This window comes from Grampus griseus (genome assembly GCF_964374135.1).
Source record: "Grampus griseus genome assembly, chromosome: 20".
NCBI lineage: Eukaryota > Metazoa > Chordata > Mammalia > Artiodactyla > Delphinidae > Grampus > Grampus griseus.
In genome coordinates, this window is record NC_139014.1 from 10797250 (window position 1) to 10815932 (window position 18683).

Below are 18683 nucleotides of genomic sequence, written 5' to 3' on the forward strand. Positions count from 1 at the left end.
GGACTAAGGATGACAGAGTTGCAGCCATTTTGGCTTCAGGGCTGCTCAGTGGTCCTTTCCTAGTGCTCAGAAATGAATGAATTTTTACTGTCCTGGAGTTACAAAAATGGCACTAAAGATCCTGGCTTTTTGTTTGCTCCCAACTGGAGCTTAGGGCTAACGTATTGAAGTCCTTTGGTGCTCTACTCTGAGTGCAGAAGGAAAGCAGCCACAAGATCACCTCCCCCAGATTTTCACCCACTCCTTGCTCTTCATCTATTGAGGAGGTGCTTCCCAAACAGCAGTGGGATGTCATGCCTCAGTCTGGACCCGGAAACTGGGTTCAGCTGCCTTTAAACCTCTTATGATTGCCTGGTCCCTTTACCTATCAAGAAGCTTCTTTCCTAAGCATTCCTCACACTGTCCCCACCATGATTAACCCCTGTGTTCCTGGGGTTGCAGAAGGATCATACAGGCCAGATGGATCAGTATCTGGTGCATGGGGACAGCTACAAGGCTCTCCGCGATGCACTGGGCAAAGCCATTCTGGAGTGCGAGCCCCTGGCCATTGAGACTGCTCTGGAGGTATGTTGGACTGGGAGACTGCTCTGCGTACACAATGGCCCCTCAGAGCCTAAGTCTTGTCTTGTTGTTGTCAAATGATGCAGCGAAAGAGGCCCCACAGGGTGACATGCTGCATCAGAAGTCTTATGCTCACAGCCTCACGGGCTCGCCTGGCAAACAGGGGAGCATCAGTGGTTGATTTGGGGTGGTGGGTTTGCACGAGGCCACCGGCACCTCCTTTCTGATTCATTTATGTCCATTACTTTCTTTGAGACCCTGCTAAAAAGTCACTTCCTCCAAGATTCTTCTGCTCTGACAAGTGATGGCACAGGAAGCAAAACCTGTGTCTGTGTAGCCTCATAATTCCCATAGAGGCGTATGCATGTGTTTATTTTAATAGATACAGGGTTTTTAGAATCTAATCTTTCAATTGTTCTGGTCATGTTTCCTTTTTGAGTCCTTGTTTACCCTGGCATTTTGCTGGGAAAAGAGGAAATAAGTATCTTATCTCTGCTCAGGAAAAGTTTCTAGGACCAGTGAAGTAGTCAGAAAGAGAACAGGTGGTGATCTCTGTTACTTCTGTTGTAAGCTATCTGATAAATATGCATTGAGTTTAATATGAGAATGTTTATGAACAGTTGTTTTTCCAGAAGATGGTCCTTGAGGTGCAGGGTCCCAGGCGCCCAGGGTCTTGGGAAAGGCTCCCTCAACCTCTCCAAGGCTTAAGGGCTGATCTCATTTCATATTCATATACGAATCACATGAGATTCTGGCCCTGAGCTAGATTTTTTAAAGTCTCACTTGATATCCTTGCTTTTTCAGGCCTGCAGGAGCCCCACAACTCAGCAGGCTGCCCACCTAATGTTAGCACTTTTTAGAGAGGTCACAACTTTGTACAGATCGCACAGTGCAAACCTCCATCCTAAGCCACAGGTGAGTATCAGCCTTCAGGGCTGTGTTCATAGTCTCATAATTTGGATGGACTTTTTGAATAGAGGTAAAAGTTACAAAGACCAGTTATGCCCCCAGTTTTTAAAATTCTAGGATTGGGGTTTCCAGCCTTCTTATGTGGAGCAATTACTTTCTGTTTCATCCAAAGCTTTTAGAGTAACAGTTAAAACACAGTCAAGAACATAAGATAATGTTTTCCAAAATTATGAAAACTAGTGCTTGGGTATGTGGTTTCTGTGTTTGTAGAGGAGAATTCTCTTCTCCAGATAATTTCCCTTCAAACAGCAACCATTTAGCCATTCTAACATTGATTTTTTTAAAAAAAGTCAAAGTTATTTTAATGCAAAAAACTTTATCTATTTATTTATTTATTTTTGGCTGCCCCACTCACCTTGCGGGGATCTTAGTTCCCCAGTCAGGGATTGAACCTGCGCCCTCAGCAGTGAAAGCATGAAGTTCTAACCACTGGACCACCAGGGAATTCCCCTTAACATTGATATCTGATAGGTATTTGCAATCAAAAATGTATGAGTGACATAAGAGCAAACCTTTGGTTTTCTCTCACTATTCACATGATACTCTGCTTTGTTGTATTTTCATTTCTTTCCTGTCAGCAATGTGAGGCTATGAAGAAATTCATTGAGGAAAGAAAGACCTTGTCTCCTGATATGAGACGTTTTGCAATATCCCTTGTGAACAATGAACTACCCCTGCTGAGGACGGGTCCTGGGGACAACAGCCTTGAAGGGACAGTAATAGAAATGGCTATTCATGTTGCAACCATCCTTCTCTGTGGACAAAGCAAAGTCTTGGAACCCCTAAAGAATTTGGCCTTCTCCCCAGAACTCATGGCGGTAAGATTGGGATATGATTGCATCTGCGTTCACAGGAAAAACTTTAGAGACCCAGCCGGTACCTCAGAAACTGTTGAACCTGTTTATCTTCTAGATTCTCCATCTGCCTCTGTCTCACTTGACCCTTTAGTCCACAATGATGGTGAAAAACTTGCCTTGCCCTTTGTTATCTCACAGGGAGCTGTTCTGTGTTCTTCATAGAGAGTTTTTTAGGTCAAGAAGAAAGAAAATCAAGGTCACATTCTTACTTGAGACCTCTTGCTGATCAGTGACAGCCCGTCGATATGCTCACTTAGCTAAAGCCAGCCCTGCTCTTTTGACTTTTCAGAATGCCTTTCTTCCAACGATGCCTGAAGACTTGCTTGCTCAAGCTAGGAAGTGGGTGGGTCTGGAAGGAGTCCACTGGTACAGTAAGTGTTGGCCTGAGGTGGAATCCCACTCCTGAGCTTTGAAGAGCATCCTAAAACCACATGAGACATTGTTATAGAATTGGGGTCCACGGGTTTGTCCCTGAAGGTCCTTATGCGCCTACCTCCTTCTGCCGTGGTTGCCTTTGCAGAACATGAACAGCTTGCAGGAACTGGTACCCTGCTGACTGTGGATGAGCCAGATTATTTTTTTCTTAGTCACAGGGAGAGGGTCTTTTAGGGTGCACTTCTGTTCCCTGGAATATGCCCTTTGGGGAGAAGGGGGTGCTGGGAACCACATGAGAGGCTCAGTCAAGGGCCAGCTCACAATACAGCCACGTTTTAGACCCAAAGATAGTTCTTTTAGAAATATAGAACTGAAGGAGAAAATAATATAACCCATGACTTTATGTAAATTTTGCTGTTGCCTTGAGTAGATGATCTTTTAAAACTAGTTTTAAAAGTTGTTATAAAACCTGCTCATAGCAAAAGGAAAAAATCAAAGAGAGTGAATAGGAGGGTATAAAATACTATCCACCCTGCCTCCAAAAGTAAACCCTGGTATGAACCTGTAATCTAGTTTTCTCTGTGAAATTAAACACAGACATTATTTTTCAGTGATACCGGTTGAGCTCCTGGTATGTGTCAAATATCTAATGAGTTCTAATATCTAGCAAAGTTCAAGATTTCTGGTAATGTGCTTGGGAAATCAGGTCCACGTCAGCATTTGGTTAGACCAGAGAGGAGGGAGTTAGCTTTCCCTTTTAACCGTGGGTCATTAGGTGAAACCTCATCAGCCAACATGTGTCTTGTTCTTTTAACAGCATGTCCCAATGGTCACGCGTGCTCTGTAGGCGAGGTGAGTCTTGGTATTCAGGGTGGGGTTTGGGGGGTTCAAAATGTGTGTTCCTCCAGGTCTGAGGAGGGGAGCTGTGGAGGAGGAGGATGGATAATGAGGGTCTGGACCTTTTGGGAGAACATAGACTCATTTTGCCGGCTATTCTAGGTATTACGACTAAACATCCAAATGGTACTAAGGTTTTCCAGCCAGGGTTTCTCAGTCTCAGCCCTGTGGACATAACGCCTTATTGTGGGGCTGGCCTGGGCATTGTTGGAGGTTTAGGAGCATTCCTGGCTTCAACTCACCAGATGGCAGTAGTATCCCATCTCACACAGTGTGACAAACAAAACTGCCTCCATACATTGCCAAATGTCCCTTGAAAGACAAAACTACAGGACAGGAACCACTGCTGGCCATCCTTCCTGGCCACTGCATCACAAGATCAGTGACACGGGTCTTTATGTGACAACAAAGTGTTGACTAGACCGTAGGCTGGATTACTGTCCCAGGGAGGAGATAGGGTCTAGATACCAAAGGATAGGAAAATGAGACACACGTCTTGTAAGCCCGTTGGGGGAAGATCTGTGTATTGTTCATCTCTGAATCCCAAAGCATCAACCAGGGCTCTTCATAGTGTCATCCATCCTTGCTCAGAACAGGCTATTGAATTGAAACAGACAAATGTTATTTAATAAATAAATAAGCGACCTGGAGGATAAACCTGATATATGCATTTTACTTTATCTTTCTGAGCTTCTCACTTGCTTGTCTGTGAAACAGGATTAAAATAGATTCTTCCTGAAACTGCTCCTGAAATTCTGTGGTCTGGGAACCTGAGACTGGTTTGGTTTGTGATAGACTGTTATTCAGTGTATGTAGTAGCACACAATCTGATTTTGAAAAATGAGCCTTTGGAAGTAGTGAATCATATGGTTACATTTTTTTTAAATAAAAAAGTCCAAATGACGTTAGGGAAATCAGTTTGGAAGCTGCTATAGTATTCCTGGTGTTAGATAGTGAAGCGGTAAGGCCAGTGTGATAGGTGGGGGAATGAATGGAAAACAGTGATGAATATGAGAAAGGAGGATTGAGTTTTATATATTTGTCTATAAAGTGACTATTTAGGAATAAAACTTAAATTGTCTCTATTTTTTAAAAGTCTATATTTGCCCACATACAACATAGTTGGCATGGAGTGCCTGCCCTGTCTCCCAGGGCTCCTGTAGCCCCACCTGACACACACATATGCTAAAGGAAGCAATCGTAGTGGCGTCCGCTACCTCCTGTGGTAAGTATGTGCTCATTTGCACGATGGCATTTGTCCAAACTGAGCCGGCGTCTCATTTGTGTTTATCCTAGTGTGGCTTGCCGATGGAACAGAGCTTTTGTATTGACTGTGGTGTTCCAGTTGGAGGGATTAATCACAAACCAAAGGATGGATTTCATGTTATCGAGTATGTGAGATTTTATCTCCTTTCTAAGTAGTCAAACCATGGGCTTTGGGACTGTTTCTGTTCCAGCTGATAAATCAATACTAAATATAGTATCAATTACTATTGTACATTTGGACCTGGGTCTTGTTGATATCAACGCCAAGGTCCCTGTGGTCATTCAGTAGTGAGGCATTTGATCTGTTATTGGCTAACTGGGCTCTTAATGCAAAGCAGACCACGCGTTAATACTTATTAATACTTGTTAATTCAGATGTCTTCCATCTGAATCTTGGGCACAACCCCTGTAGAAATTGCTTGACATAAACAGGTGACCAATTTCAGAGGCACATTTAAGTCTGTCACTTATAAACTCTCTTAGCTTACTCTTTTTTTTCCCAGAAAAATAGAGGAGACATAGTCAATCTTATCAAATACTTCAGAATCCAGCTAAAAATCTGATCTCATAATCCCACACTTGCTCATGAGATGAGTATGGTTATACATGCTCCCTTAATAGGAGGTGTGACCTCTCTACGTTCATCATATATTCTAGCTCTTTTAGTGCTGTTGCAGTTTAAAATATGCTAATCTGTTATCTCCATAAACTATCAGAATGTCTTAGAATCTTCAGTAGCTTTGCAACTGAATGTACCCATCACACTATACCTCCCATCTGGGTGTGATGCCAAATCCTTTGCCAGACCTTGGATCCCAGTTTTTGATTTGGGAAAAGGAGAACAGTGTGTACATATTCCCAGGGTAATGTCAGCCATTCCAAACTCTTACTGTCCTTTGCCCGCCTGCTCCCCCGATCCCCCACAATGATTCAGTGGAAGAAGCAGGTCCAGACCTCCATCCTGACACATGGCCCCAGGACTAGCACAAACAGCCATTTTTTTATGCTTTCAAAACTTTTTTTTTTTTTTTTTTTTTTGGCTGTGTTGGGTCTTCGTTGCTGCACGCGGACTTTCTCTAATTGTGGCGAGCGGGGGCTACTCTTTTTTTTTTTTTTTTTTTTTGCGGGACGCGGGCCTCTCACTGTTGTGGCCTCTCCCGTTGCGGAGCACAGGCTCCGGACGCGCAGGCTCAGCGGCCACGGCACACGGGCACAGCCGCTCCGCGGCATGTGGGATCCTCCCGGACCAGGGCACGAACCCGTGTCCCCTGCATCGGCAGGCGGACTCTCAACCACTGCGCCACCAGGGAAGCCCCCTTGCGGGGGCTACTCTTCGTTGCGGTGTGCGGGCTTCTCATTGCGGTGGCTTCTCTTGTTGTGGAGCACGGGCTCCAGGTGCGCGGGCTTCAGTAGTTGTGATGCGCGGGCTCAGTATTTGTGACGCACAGGCTTAGTTGCTCCGTGGCATGTGGGATCTTCCCAGACCAGGGATTGAACCCGTGTACCCTGCATTGGCAGGCGGATTCTTAACCACTGCACCACCAGGGAAGTTCTTCAAAGTTATTATTATTTTTTAATTGAAGTATAGTTGATGTACAATATTATATAAGTTATAGGTGTACAATCTAGTGATTCACAATTTTAAAGGTTATACTCCATTTATAGTTATTATAAAATATTGGCTATCTTCTCTGTATTGTACAATATATCCTTGTAGCTTATTTCATACATAATAGTTTGTACCTCTTGACGCCCTACCATTATACTGCCCCTCCTCCCTTCCCTCTCCCCACTGGCAACCACTAGTTTCACAAACAGCCACTTTACACTGTTGTGGGCTTTTAGTCAGCCAGAAAGGTCAGTCTGTAAAGAAGAAGACTCTTAGGACAGTGGTCTAGGACTTCTCTGGTGTTCCAGTGGTTAAGATGCCATGTTTCCACTGCAGGGGGCATGGGTTCAATCCCTTGTCAGGGAAGTTCCACATGCTGCATGGTGTGGCCCCCCGCAGAAAAAAAAAAATCTTCTAATATAGGAAAGTAGTCTAGGCTTAGTAGAATATGTAATTTAACATTGTTTTCTTCAAAACTCTGAACCTGGTCTCCAGGTTCTAAGAATGGGAAGTGTGCCCCCAGAGCTGAGAAGAAATGGTGATCTTCAGCCTTCACCCTGTCTTCTCTTGTCCTTTCCAGAAACAAGATGGACAGAACTCAGACTGGCCACGTGCTGGGAAACCCACCACTGAGAGGCGAGGCCATGGTATCTGACCGAGAGCTGTCCCCAGTGGTCTTCCTTCTCATCCGGCTACTCACTCATTTGGCTATGCTTTGGGGAGCCACCCAAAGTCCCCAGGTAGAGCATTGTACTGCCCAACCATGTGTTTAGTTTCTACAGTAATTTTTTTCACGGTGAATCCTTTTGTCTAAAAAGTCCTAGCCAGTTCTTGGGAAGGCCCTGCAGGGTCCTGCTTGGTTTCATTGTGACTAACCCCTTTCCCGCTCCAGAGTTCTCTGATTTTGCCCCTTGAAACACAAGACTACTTCCTAGGTTTGAATGCTGTGAGGTTTGTGTGTTGTGCCCTTACTGACATCAGAGGCAGAAACTATTTAGGAAGTATGGGGAAGATCTGAGTGGCAGAGTGCTTGGGTGAGGGAAAAGAGATTAATGAATTGGTCCACTCCTTCCTTTCAGAGAGTATGAATGTACTGCTTCTCTGATAACTAAGTATCCTTAGCTAGGATACTTGGTAGAAATAAGTAACTGTTTTCTTACTCCTCTTTGAAGGTCCAATCTGTGGTTCTAGGTGTTCTCATTCATTAGTCCAATCTGTGGTTCTAGGTGTTCTCACAGATTAGGTCCAATCTGTGGTTCTAGGTGTTCTCATTCATTATTGGCAATAGTAACACACAAGGAATGCTTTACAATATAAAACAAATCTTATTAGCTTACATTTATTAGTGCATGTAGGTCCAGATGAAACATGTTGAAGCCTGGTATGAATTCTTTTTTTTTCTCCATAGAAGGCATAAAGTTTATTCTAAAAGTAACTTGTTGAAAGTTTAAAAAAGGAAATAATTGTAAAAGATAACCAGCAGGGTGATATTAATATGACCTCAAGCTAACTGTGTATGATACCAATTCTTTACTTTGACAATTAGATGGATATCGAACATGAGAATTAAAACACTTAATATGAAAATACTTTATTTTTTATTTATTTATTTTTAAATTTTTATTTATTTATTTATTTTTGGCTGTGTTGGGTCTTCGTCGCTGCACAAGGGCTTTCTCTAGTTGCGGCGAGTGGGGGCTACTCTCCGTTGTGGTGCGCGGGCTTCTCATTGCGGTGGCTTCTCTTGTTGCGGAGCACGGGCTCTAGGCACGTGGACTTCAGTAGTTGTGGTGCGTGGGCTCACTAGTTGTGGCTCACGGGCTCTAGAGTGCAGGCTCGGTAGTTGTGGTGCACGGGCTTAGTTGCTCCGCGGCATATGGGATCTTCCCAGACCAGGGCTCGAACCTGTGTCCCCTGCATTGGCAGGTAGATTCTTATCCACTCCGCCACTGGGGAAGCCCTGAAAATATTTTAGAAAGTTTAATTAAAATCAAAATTGAAATAAAAAATTTAGCATTATTTAAACTATTTTGGTCTGAATTTTTAATTGTCATTCTTATAATTTGTACTTTGACTTTTAAATTTTAATAAACATTTAAAATGTTTAATAAATTATTTAAAATAGTTGAAAAAATAAAAAGTTCTAGCCACTTCTTGTGGATTTCAAATACGTCATTGTCACCTAATGCAAAACATAATATAAAATTCACATATCCTAATTTTTCTCACTGTGGTCTATGGTGGTAAGGGGGAACTACTTGTCAGATTATGTAAAATCAATTTTTAATGAACGGCTCTATGTCTCCGGTCCCCACCTGGGAATGGAGAGGCTAAAATAACCATGATTTTACCTGTCTTTGCTGCAGCTCTGGGGAAGAAAGAGAGCAGGCTGCATTTCCTCTAAGTTAATTAACCACGATAGCAAAAAGTTCAGGCTTCGAAAATTCTTTACTTCACACTGAGGATATGGAAGGCACTTGTTTTCAGACTGCAGTCATTTCTGCTCCTGAGCCTTCTCTTGCCACTGCTGTTTGAATCACACTGACATCCCTCCTAGAGACTCTCCTCTGGCTCGGGGCTGGTTCTTCACCCCTCCTGACCTCTCCTGAACTTGCCATCTCCTCCACAAACAAGATCTGGCTTGACATTTTGTCCCCTTGCCCCCACAGGCTTTCATGAACATCATTAAGCCTCCGGTGAGGGATCCAAAAGGGTTTCTGCTGCAGCATATCCAGAGAGACCTGGAGCAGTTAATGAAGATGCTGGGGAGGAGTGCAGATGAGACCGCCAGCGTGGTGCATCTTGTCCTCAGCCACCTCCTCAGAGAGCACGGCCACAGTGAGGAGCCGGGCATGGGGCCGAGGGGCGTGGGGCACGGCCAGCAGAGGAAGCAGCGCACTCGTCCGGACCCCAGAGCGAGAGGAAGGGGAAGCAGGAAGACATGCACCTTCCAGAGAGTGGGGGAGGGGAGAGCCTTTCCATTGATCCCCTGCTGAGTGTGCTCTGAGTGTTAAATGCCAGTGTACTGGGGAGGCTTAAGTTTCAAAAGTCAGCCTCCGTTGTAGTTTACCCACTGTATAGGGAACATATTGTTGTCATCCCAAACAGGTGATGTGTGTTAAAGAAACATCACCATCAGAGAGACTAATGTTTGATAAGCGCTTGGAGCTTGGTCTCTTTGTACATCTGTCCTGTTTTGCGGGGGCAGCATCTGCTTTTCCTAAAAAATACTGCCGTTGTGGGCTGACTTAATATATGTCCGTGTCCATAGTTTGTTACATGAAAAAGCAGGCTGTCTATTATGTTCGCTAAGCTAATTTTTCTATTTTAAAATTTAAAATCCACACAGAAAGAAAAGGTCTGTAAGACAAGTTAGTAAGAGGGTTATCTCTGAGTGGTGGAATTAAGAACAGTTTTGTTTTCTTTTTGCTTATCTGCAAAAATCTTTTAAAATTACCACTGTAATGACAATGTTATTTAAAATAATAACAATAGCAATAAAATGTTCTGCTACTTTACAAGAAAATCCATTCCCACTTCAGGAGCTTTTTTGCCAGAAGCCAACATCAGTATATATTTTCCATTTAGCAAAACTTCATTTTATTTTAAGCCTCTCATTCTAGTGCAATTTCAAACTAGGTAAGCTCACCCAGTATCATACTGACAAAGTGATCAAATTCTGGAAGCATGCCAACAGTTTCCACAGGACTCTGCATCACGCGGGCATCCACAGGGTCCCGCCTCCATTCTCAAGCCCAGGTGGCAGCAGCTGAGGCAGCTGGTGCTACCACTGGCCACCATTATTTTGCCCGTGGGCTTCTGATTTAAAGTACTGTCCTTTCAGTAATTTTGTTCAGAATGGTTTTAAGATGATAATTATGTGGGTTAGAGTTTTTAGAGTTCTAAGTTTCTTCATGAAGATCATGAGGTTGGTGGTAGCAGCAGGAACCATTTTTAAATGCTGAGATTAATTTAGGAAGATATACCCGCCCCCAACCCCAAAAGGAGCATTATTTCAATTTAACATTTATTTAGTGTTTATGCAGACTGCTTTTGTTTCTTGGTAACAGACACATTTTTCTTTGTAGGGTCTTTAAATTTTGACGCAGAATTGTCAACCAGAGAAAAGAGGAACAGCTGGGAAAAGCTTGTTGAGACTATTATTCTGCCGGAACTAAAGGTAAGTGATGCAGAGCTACAGGGCTACTTTGGGAAAGTATGGGAGCGTGTTTCCTGGGCCTCTACTGAGTGCTCGGTCTGTTGTCCCTTCTGAAAGTGTCCCTTATTGAAGCCCTAGGCTAAGCCCCAGATTTAGGTTTCTCTATCCGGTCACCCCACCCTCCTGTTGCCCCCACCCCATCCTATCCCCTCCCAAGGCTGGTCAGTGTGTCAGGTTGAGGAATTACTGGGAGTTCAGAAAGTGCAGGCAGTAGTTGTCTCTCCGTTACTTTTTACAGCAGAATGTGAGAGCAAGAGGCAGAGAAATAAACCCTGTCAGATAAGAATGTTACTGAGAGTAACTAGGCCGGTCAGGAAATAGAAGTCATCAAGTAAAATAATGGTAATAAAATAAAGGTCTCTGAGGAATTCCCTGGCAGTGGTTCCAGTGGTTAAGACCTTGCCTTCCACTGCAGGGGGCACAGGTTTGATCCCTGGTCGGGGAACTAAGATCCCACATGCTGTGTGGCAAGATCAATAAATAAATGAATGAATGAATGAATGAATTAAATATAGGTCTCTGAGACTTGTTCTGTTTGGGAAGATAAAAACCTACAAATAAGGATCACATAAATTATAATAAAAGATGGCAAATATGAATATTTGATTACGGGCTAAAACGAGGAGGGCGGGTCTCTGAATCTGCCCACTGGTAAGGTCACTAGGTGTCCAGCCTGTCTGCAGTAGCATCTCATTTCCAGATCCCATGTCGCTTCCTTACCTAGCATCTAGATAAAACCCTCCTGGCGGTGAACACTCGGATCAGCCAAGATGAGCGCATCAGCTCCAATCCTGTGGCCAAAATCGTGTACGGTGATCCAGTGGCCTTCCTGCCCCACCTGCCCCAGAATAGCGTGGTTCACTGCTCTAAGATGTGGAGCTGCAGGAAAAGGATCACCATTGAGAACCTCCAGCACATTGTGGAGCAGAAGAATGGCAAAGAAACAGTGCCCGTCCTTTGGAAGTTCCTACAGAAGGTGAGGCTGCCTCTCCGTGAATGCTGCCTACATGTCCCTTGGAGACGTGAAGGCCCCACTCTCATTTAGTCTGATTAGTCCTGAGGATGGGACAGCCATCAGACTACTTTGATTTTTGAATAGAATGTCTCTGGCAGAAGACTCAGGGATAGAGCAGAGATCTCTCGACACATCAATCTATATGAGTTGTTTGAAACATAAAGTCACAGGTGAAATATGTACACGAGTTGGAATGAGCAGGTATCTGTAAAGAACTTGAGGGCCAGCAGGGTGTCTCCCAATCACTCAGCAAGAAAGAATACAATGAAAATGCTTCCTTTGTCTTTTCATCTTCACCCCTGCCCCCAGTGCCTGGAGCAGTTAGTCACCAATGAGTGTCTGTTGAATAAAATAACTCGAGTTAAGAATGCACAGCCAAAATCAAACAAACAAAGAATCTTCCCTGTTCCCGAACCATTCGGAGTGAGGGTGGTGGTGGGATTGTGGGGAGGAGAGCAGTAAAGTGTGTGTCATATCTTTTAGAACCAGAATTACACACGGTTCCTAACTTTAATCCATTTGAACTTTTATTCTCTACAATAGATTTTTCTAATCATTTCCCTCCATGGCCCAATATATGCAGTCTAGGAAGAAGTAAGATGACTCAGAAATTTCTGTGGGTCAGTTAATGAAAATGAATTCCCAGTGGGAAGGCCATTGTGTTAATACTGTGATCTGTCACTGATATGCACAGGTCCATTAAACTGAAGAAGCTTAGGTCCTAGGTCTTCAGAACAACACCGGAATAGCGCCAAGCCTCATTGCCTAAAAGCTTGGTCTTCTTGGTCTCAGCGGCTCCTCTCCACACCTAGCCCATCTCATGGCCTCGAGAGGCTGCTTTCTTTCATCAGCTTCTGGCAAACACGTTTGACGTGTCGGCCCTACGGGTTTGTTCCCCAACCTCTAGAGGGTAGAAGAACACTGGCCAACACGTTGTAAGCAGTCACTAGGTACTTGCTGCAAGAACGGTGTGGCCTGTTCCCCATTCTCAAGTGTCATTACGTGTCATCAGGCAAAATGGCACATTGGCCAGATTAAACTACAAATACACATCCTGAGCCAGCCTTGAAGTCTGTTTCCCCAGTACATTAAGAAGTGTTCTTGGCGGTCTTCCCTTCTCTAGGAAGCAGAACTGAGACTGGTGAAATTCTTGCCTGAGATTCTGGCCCTGCAAAGGAATCTAGTGAAACGATTCCAGAATGTTTCAGAAGTTGAATACAGATCCATCAAAAGTTTCATTAGCAGTCACAATTCAGGTAGGTCTCTGCTCTCATAGGGGATCAGGACGATCCCTGTTGTGGTTCAAAAGGATCAGTCCAACTCGGAGACTCCAGTTCAGGGCTAACGTGTGCTCTGTACCCTAAGCTTGTAGCACAAGGCAGTAGGTGCTGTGAATCCCTGGGACACATTAGAGGCTTTTGCCGTAACAGACAAACACCTCCCTCTCTGGTTCCTCAAACTCAGCTTTAGTTTAAACAGCATTTAGAACGTGTTGGTGATGGCATGAAGGTAGGGGTCAAAGAGCAAGTAAGTCTGTTGGTTTGACCTAGACGGGGTAGGTGTTATCTTGGAGTTCTAACAAGTGTTTTGTTTGACAGATGGGCTGAAGCAGTTATCCCAGAACAGAATCATTATCTTTCTGTCGACGTGGAACAAGCTGAGGCGATCGCTGGAGACCAATGGTAAAGTGTCAAATCCCCTTTAACACTAAACATTATAGGAGCACCTCTCTGAAGGCCCTTTCTCTCCAGCCTAACTCTTCTTGTTCCACGTCTGCACAGTGCCATGCTGTGTGCATCTAATGCTGGATCTGAGGACTCTTGGTGGGGTGTCTGAGATGAGTGCATAACATACCAGGAAGAGCAAACCCTCAGTCCTCTTGAGTCTATAAATACGGTATCAAAAAGGAGTTGAGAACATTTGAAACTTATCAGCACATAAAATAGAGATGGGAAGCAAAAGCACGCCTGGTTCCCAGCTCTGTTCTGTTCTGTTGAGGTGGCTTCTGCGTTGCTCCCACTCCCACCGTGGTGGGCTCCCAGTCCTGATGCTGTGAAAGAAACAGCAGGGAGGTGACTGCCCCTCTGTCATTTAAAGGTGAGATCAAGCTACCTAAAGACTACTGCAGCTGCAACCTTGATCTGGACACTGACTTTGAAGTCATCCTGCCACGCCGCCAGGGCCGGGGCCTCTGCTCCACTGCCTTAGTCAGCTACTTGATTAACTTGCACAACGAAATTGTCTACGCAGTAGACAAGTTCTCCAAGGAAGACAACAGGTGAGCGTGCAGGCCCGCAGCAGGGGACGCCCTTTCAGCCCAGGAAGTCGTTTCTGAGGCGGCACAAGCAGGGAAGCAGGGTCCCCAGGCGTGGGGACAGCGAGCCAGGCTTCAGGTCCTTCTCGAACAGATACCCTTCGGCCACCCTCACAAGTGTCACAGATTTGCATGTCCCTTCATCTGCACAGCCCATGGCAACATCAGACAGGAGCTGACTCCATATCACCAGGCCATGACTGGAGTGCTGAGCTCTATCTATCTGTCCCCCAGCTACTCCGTCGATGCCTCCGAGGTCGCCGACCTGCACGTTATCAGCTACGAAGTGGAGCGGGACTTGATTCCACTAATTCTCTCCAACTGCCAGTACCACGTGGAGCAGGGCGGGGAGACCTTGCAGGAGTTTGACCTGGAGAAGATCCAGCGCCAGATCATCAGCCGCTTCCTGCAGGGCAAGCCCAGGCTAACCCTTAAGGCAAGGCTGACCTGCTGTATTTACGTGGTCGGTGTGTCTGTTTTGCAAAAGTTGCCCTGAGTGTGGCTTTGATCACAGTGGTTTCAAAGTGAGGAGGGACCAACGGACCCTTCTTCCACACCCCCAGTGTCCATGACCAGCCCTGCCACTGGGGCTGACGGCTCTCCGGAGCTGTCTATGCATCTGGATCCACACATTACCCCAAGGGTGTCTGCAGGTCTCAATGGACTCATCGTCCGGATTTCTATGCCATAATTAATGGCACCACCAAAACCTCATTGTTTTCCCCCTTTTCCTTTAGTCTGCACACACAGTCTGTCATCCGGCGCCCCCGTTTCACCACCAGAGCCATCAGGCACCCCCGTTTCACCACCAGAGCCCGCTGCTCTAGTTCAAAGCATCTGTCCTTAAGTTCCACTGCTACGGTAGCTCCCAACTGGTCCCTGCCTTCAGGCTCTTTAGCCCACATTTCTTACGTCCAGATCTGCATCCCACCACCCTGTTGGATAACCTTGATGCGCATGTGGCACAAAAGGCCCTGTGGCCTTGCCCTGACCCTGTCTCCAGCCAGTTCCCCACGTTGAACCCCATAACCTCACGTACTGGATCACTCTCCCTCCCTGAATGCACCCTGCACTTCCCCATCTGTTCTTTACCTGGGCTGTACTTGCTCCTTCCAGGCCCAGTCAAGGGTATGGTACTTCAGTATATTTATGCTCCTTCCCTGCCCGCAGTTAAACTGTGAACTGTTCGAGCTCAAGGCTGCTTTTAATTCACTCTGCTCTCCCTGTTAGCAGAGTGCCCCCTCATTCAGTCTGTTCTCAGTGTCCCATTGGGAGGTCCTCAGGACCTACTTCCCCCGGCGGCCTGCAGGCCACAGTATTCTATGTGACAGTATCTGCTTGGCCACAAAGGCCAGGCTGGGTTCCTCATGTCACTGTTTCCATAGATTACGGGTTAAACACGGACATCACGTGGCAACAAGGAGCTGCCTGCTTTGCCTGGTGATGCACTGAATAGCCTGGGACTACATTTGAGTTTCTGCTCAAGCATATATTGTCATTTGATGGAAACCTCCACAGTGGATTCCATTTCCAAAGACTTTTTTCTTTCTCACTTTAGGGAATACCCACTCTGGTGTACAGACGTGACTGGAACTATGAACATCTCTTCATGGACATCAAGAACAAAATGCCACAGGTGATGACGATCAATCTTATTTGCGTGTGCCTCTGTCTTATCAGAGTGTTTCCGTCCATGTTAGGACTCTTCCACCCTCACTCCTGGCATTTGCCATGAGCACCAAAGAGTTTCAGGGCCTCCCTACGTTCAGAGCCCAGTGCTCTTGCCAGACGGCAAGCAGGACAGCAGATCAACAGAAGTTTTCTTGTTGAGTATAAACAGATTGAAATCTTGTGCTTGTAGTTTTTTAGCAATGATGTCATGACTGTGTATGCTGATGCAAAAGGTTCAGAGAATTTATTTATTCCTGCTTTTCTGGTTTATGTGTGTTATGTGTGTGTGTGGGGGGTGTGATGTATATGTGTGTGGTTTGTATGTATGTATATGTCCATATGCATATCTTCACCAAGTTGATTTGAGGATTCAGTGAGTTCATCTCTCTTTCTGTAACATACCTAAATACTGCTGACACTTAACAAGCACCAAGTGTTAACTACTGCTGTTTTGGGGGGGGGTTTTGGGGTTTTTTGGCTGCTTTGGGTCTTTGTTGCTGCGCGCAGGCTTACTGTAGTTGCGGTGAGCAGGGGCTACTCTTCATTGTGATGCGTGGGCTTCTCATTGCGGTGGCTTCTCTTGTTGTGGAGCACGGGCTCTAAGCACATAGGCTTCAGTAGTTGCGGCGCGCAGGCTCAGTAGTTGTGGCGCACGGGCTTAGTTGCTCCACGGCATGCGGGATCTTCCCAGACCAGGGATTGAACCCGTGTCCCCTGCATTGGCAGGTGGATTCTTAACCACTGCGCCCCCAGGGAAGTCTTACTGCCATTTAAATTAGAGAGTCTGTCCCATTTTGTGGCCTTAGCAGTGAAGAAGGTAAGCACTTTTACCAAGTAGCAGTGCACAGGAAACCCCAACCATGAACTCTATCCTGCTTTTGACTTCCTAGAGCCCCCTCCCCAACGTGGCCATCAGTGCCATCAGAGGACAACTGCAGTCCTACAGCGATGCCTGTGAAGCTCTGTCTGCCATAGAAGTCACGTTGGGGTTTCTGAGCACAGCTGGGGGGGATCCAAACATGCACTTAAATGTGTATATCCAAGACATGCTGCGGATGGGTGATCAGGCCTCACAGGTTTCAAAGGTGGGTCTCATGTCAGCCTCTCTCCAAAGGAAATCAGCATTGTCCCCCTCCATCGTCTCCCCACTTCCTACTGGGATACCACCACCCAGGGAGTACTGATCTAAGCAGCCCCTGAAAAGGAGGGGAGGCAAGAACACCCCCTCCCCGAGCCAGCCCACAGTGTAATCAGAACACACTGATGGGAAAGGCGGAGATGTGCTTGGAACTTAAAGATCTAGACTGAGTGCCACAAATATGCGGAGGCGTGCCTGCAAACTGCACGCCGCTGGTGGATCCTGAGATGTTGCAGCGGGGAGAGGGCTTTCAGAGACGTTCTGGAGATGAGGCAGGGAATTAGTGGACGAAGCAGAGGTGCCTCTGTGGTGAGGGAGGTGGAATCAGTGCAGGGCCAAGTGAAAACAGCACCTCCTATTCAGGAGTTCTGTTCTCTTTCAGGCCTTAAACAGATGCCAGTTAAAACACACCATCTCCCTCTGGCAGTTCCTCTCTGCCCACAAGTCTGAACATCTGCTTCGACTGAGAAAAGTGAGTCTGGCCTCTTCCTGTCCACCTGGACGAAAGGAGCTGCACGCTCCCTTCCCTGGCTTCCGTGTGTCATGTGTTCTTATTTCATTCCAGGAGCCATTTGGGGAAATCAGTCCAAGGTACAAAGTTGATCTCAGCCCTGAAAATGCTAAGCTGCTCAACACCTTCCTGAATCAGATTGGCCTGGATGCCTTCCTCCTGGAACTTCACGAAATGATAGTCTTGAAGCTAAAGAACCCCAAGACCGCAGAGAATTTCAACCCTGAGTGGAGGTACGGGCTTGTAAGCCTGCTGAGCGAGGCACACACACAACATTCTGCCACGTCTCCCGAGATCTTCCACAGACGTGAAAATCATTCTTACGTTACTGCAGAAATTGGTTTCCTGCTGATGTACCATTACCAATTGCAAAAAAGTCATATATTCTCATTATAACAAGTGGACTTCCTACGTCAGAGAGATGTGCATTTTAAATTTGATAGAAAAAGCTACGCCAATGTATAGTGTATAAGAATACCCAACATTGGATATTATTCGTCTTTTATATTTTTACCAATCTAATGGCCCAAAAATGGGATCTCATTTTTGCTTGTATTTTCCTATTTACTGGTGAGGCTGAAAATATTTATCAGCCATTTGTATATCTTCCTCCAAATTGCCTCTTGATATCTTATGATTATTTTTCTTTTGGGCTATTTGTCTTTTTCTTAATCTTTTATCTGTTTTGTTACAAATGCTCTATCTTTAATTTTATGAAGCCAAATCTGGCAGAATTTTCCTACAGAAGTTTCCAAGGACTCTTTAGGAAAAATATACCTGTACGAGTCTTATCCCAAGGTTATAAAATATTCTCCCATGTTTTTTCCTGTGCTTTTGTAGTTTTATACATTACATTTGTTTTGTTAACCAATTATTTTTATGTGTGGCCTGAGGTAGGGATTTAGCTTTACTGTTTTTCTAAATAGATAGTGAAACTCCAGTTTTCCTCACCGACACACTTCGTAATTGCTGTTTTCCTCCATTATGTATATGGCATATGCCTATTTACATTTGTATTCTTTGAACTTATTCAAGAAGTCTTTACTATCCTGGACTTTTAGTGTAGGGAAAGAAGATCCCTTTTCTAGAGAATTTACGATCTTTGTTGATACAGATGAACTGGAATATAAGCTTTTTTTGAATGGCAAGGCTTTTTTTGTAAAGCAGGTGTATCACTAGAGTGCTTAGAACCATCTGACGGGGCCCCTATCAAGGGGTGCTCCATCCCATAGGGTATGTGTACTGCAGTGTGGGGAGCAGCAGGGATGTACTAGAACCTTG

General features: G+C 45.3%; 1 protein-coding gene across 1 annotated transcript in view; it reads left to right on the plus strand.

The window, feature by feature from the left end:
- RNF213 (ring finger protein 213) overlaps window positions 1-18683 on the plus strand; it is a gene marked incomplete at its 5' end in the record, with an annotated part of 109779 nt that overhangs the window by 88967 nt on the left and 2129 nt on the right. Inside the window, 18 exons of the mRNA XM_082679577.1 lie at window positions 442-564; window positions 1366-1476; window positions 2109-2348; window positions 2677-2758; window positions 3580-3614; window positions 4956-5050; window positions 7115-7274; window positions 9204-9372; window positions 10623-10714; window positions 11478-11729; window positions 12892-13024; window positions 13367-13450; window positions 13866-14046; window positions 14317-14518; window positions 15641-15718; window positions 16644-16838; window positions 17274-17363; window positions 17457-17635. Coding sequence (XP_082535703.1) covers window positions 442-564; window positions 1366-1476; window positions 2109-2348; window positions 2677-2758; window positions 3580-3614; window positions 4956-5050; window positions 7115-7274; window positions 9204-9372; window positions 10623-10714; window positions 11478-11729; window positions 12892-13024; window positions 13367-13450; window positions 13866-14046; window positions 14317-14518; window positions 15641-15718; window positions 16644-16838; window positions 17274-17363; window positions 17457-17635 — 2501 coding nt within the window. The remainder of the gene's footprint in view (window positions 1-441; window positions 565-1365; window positions 1477-2108; window positions 2349-2676; window positions 2759-3579; window positions 3615-4955; window positions 5051-7114; window positions 7275-9203; window positions 9373-10622; window positions 10715-11477; window positions 11730-12891; window positions 13025-13366; window positions 13451-13865; window positions 14047-14316; window positions 14519-15640; window positions 15719-16643; window positions 16839-17273; window positions 17364-17456; window positions 17636-18683) is intronic.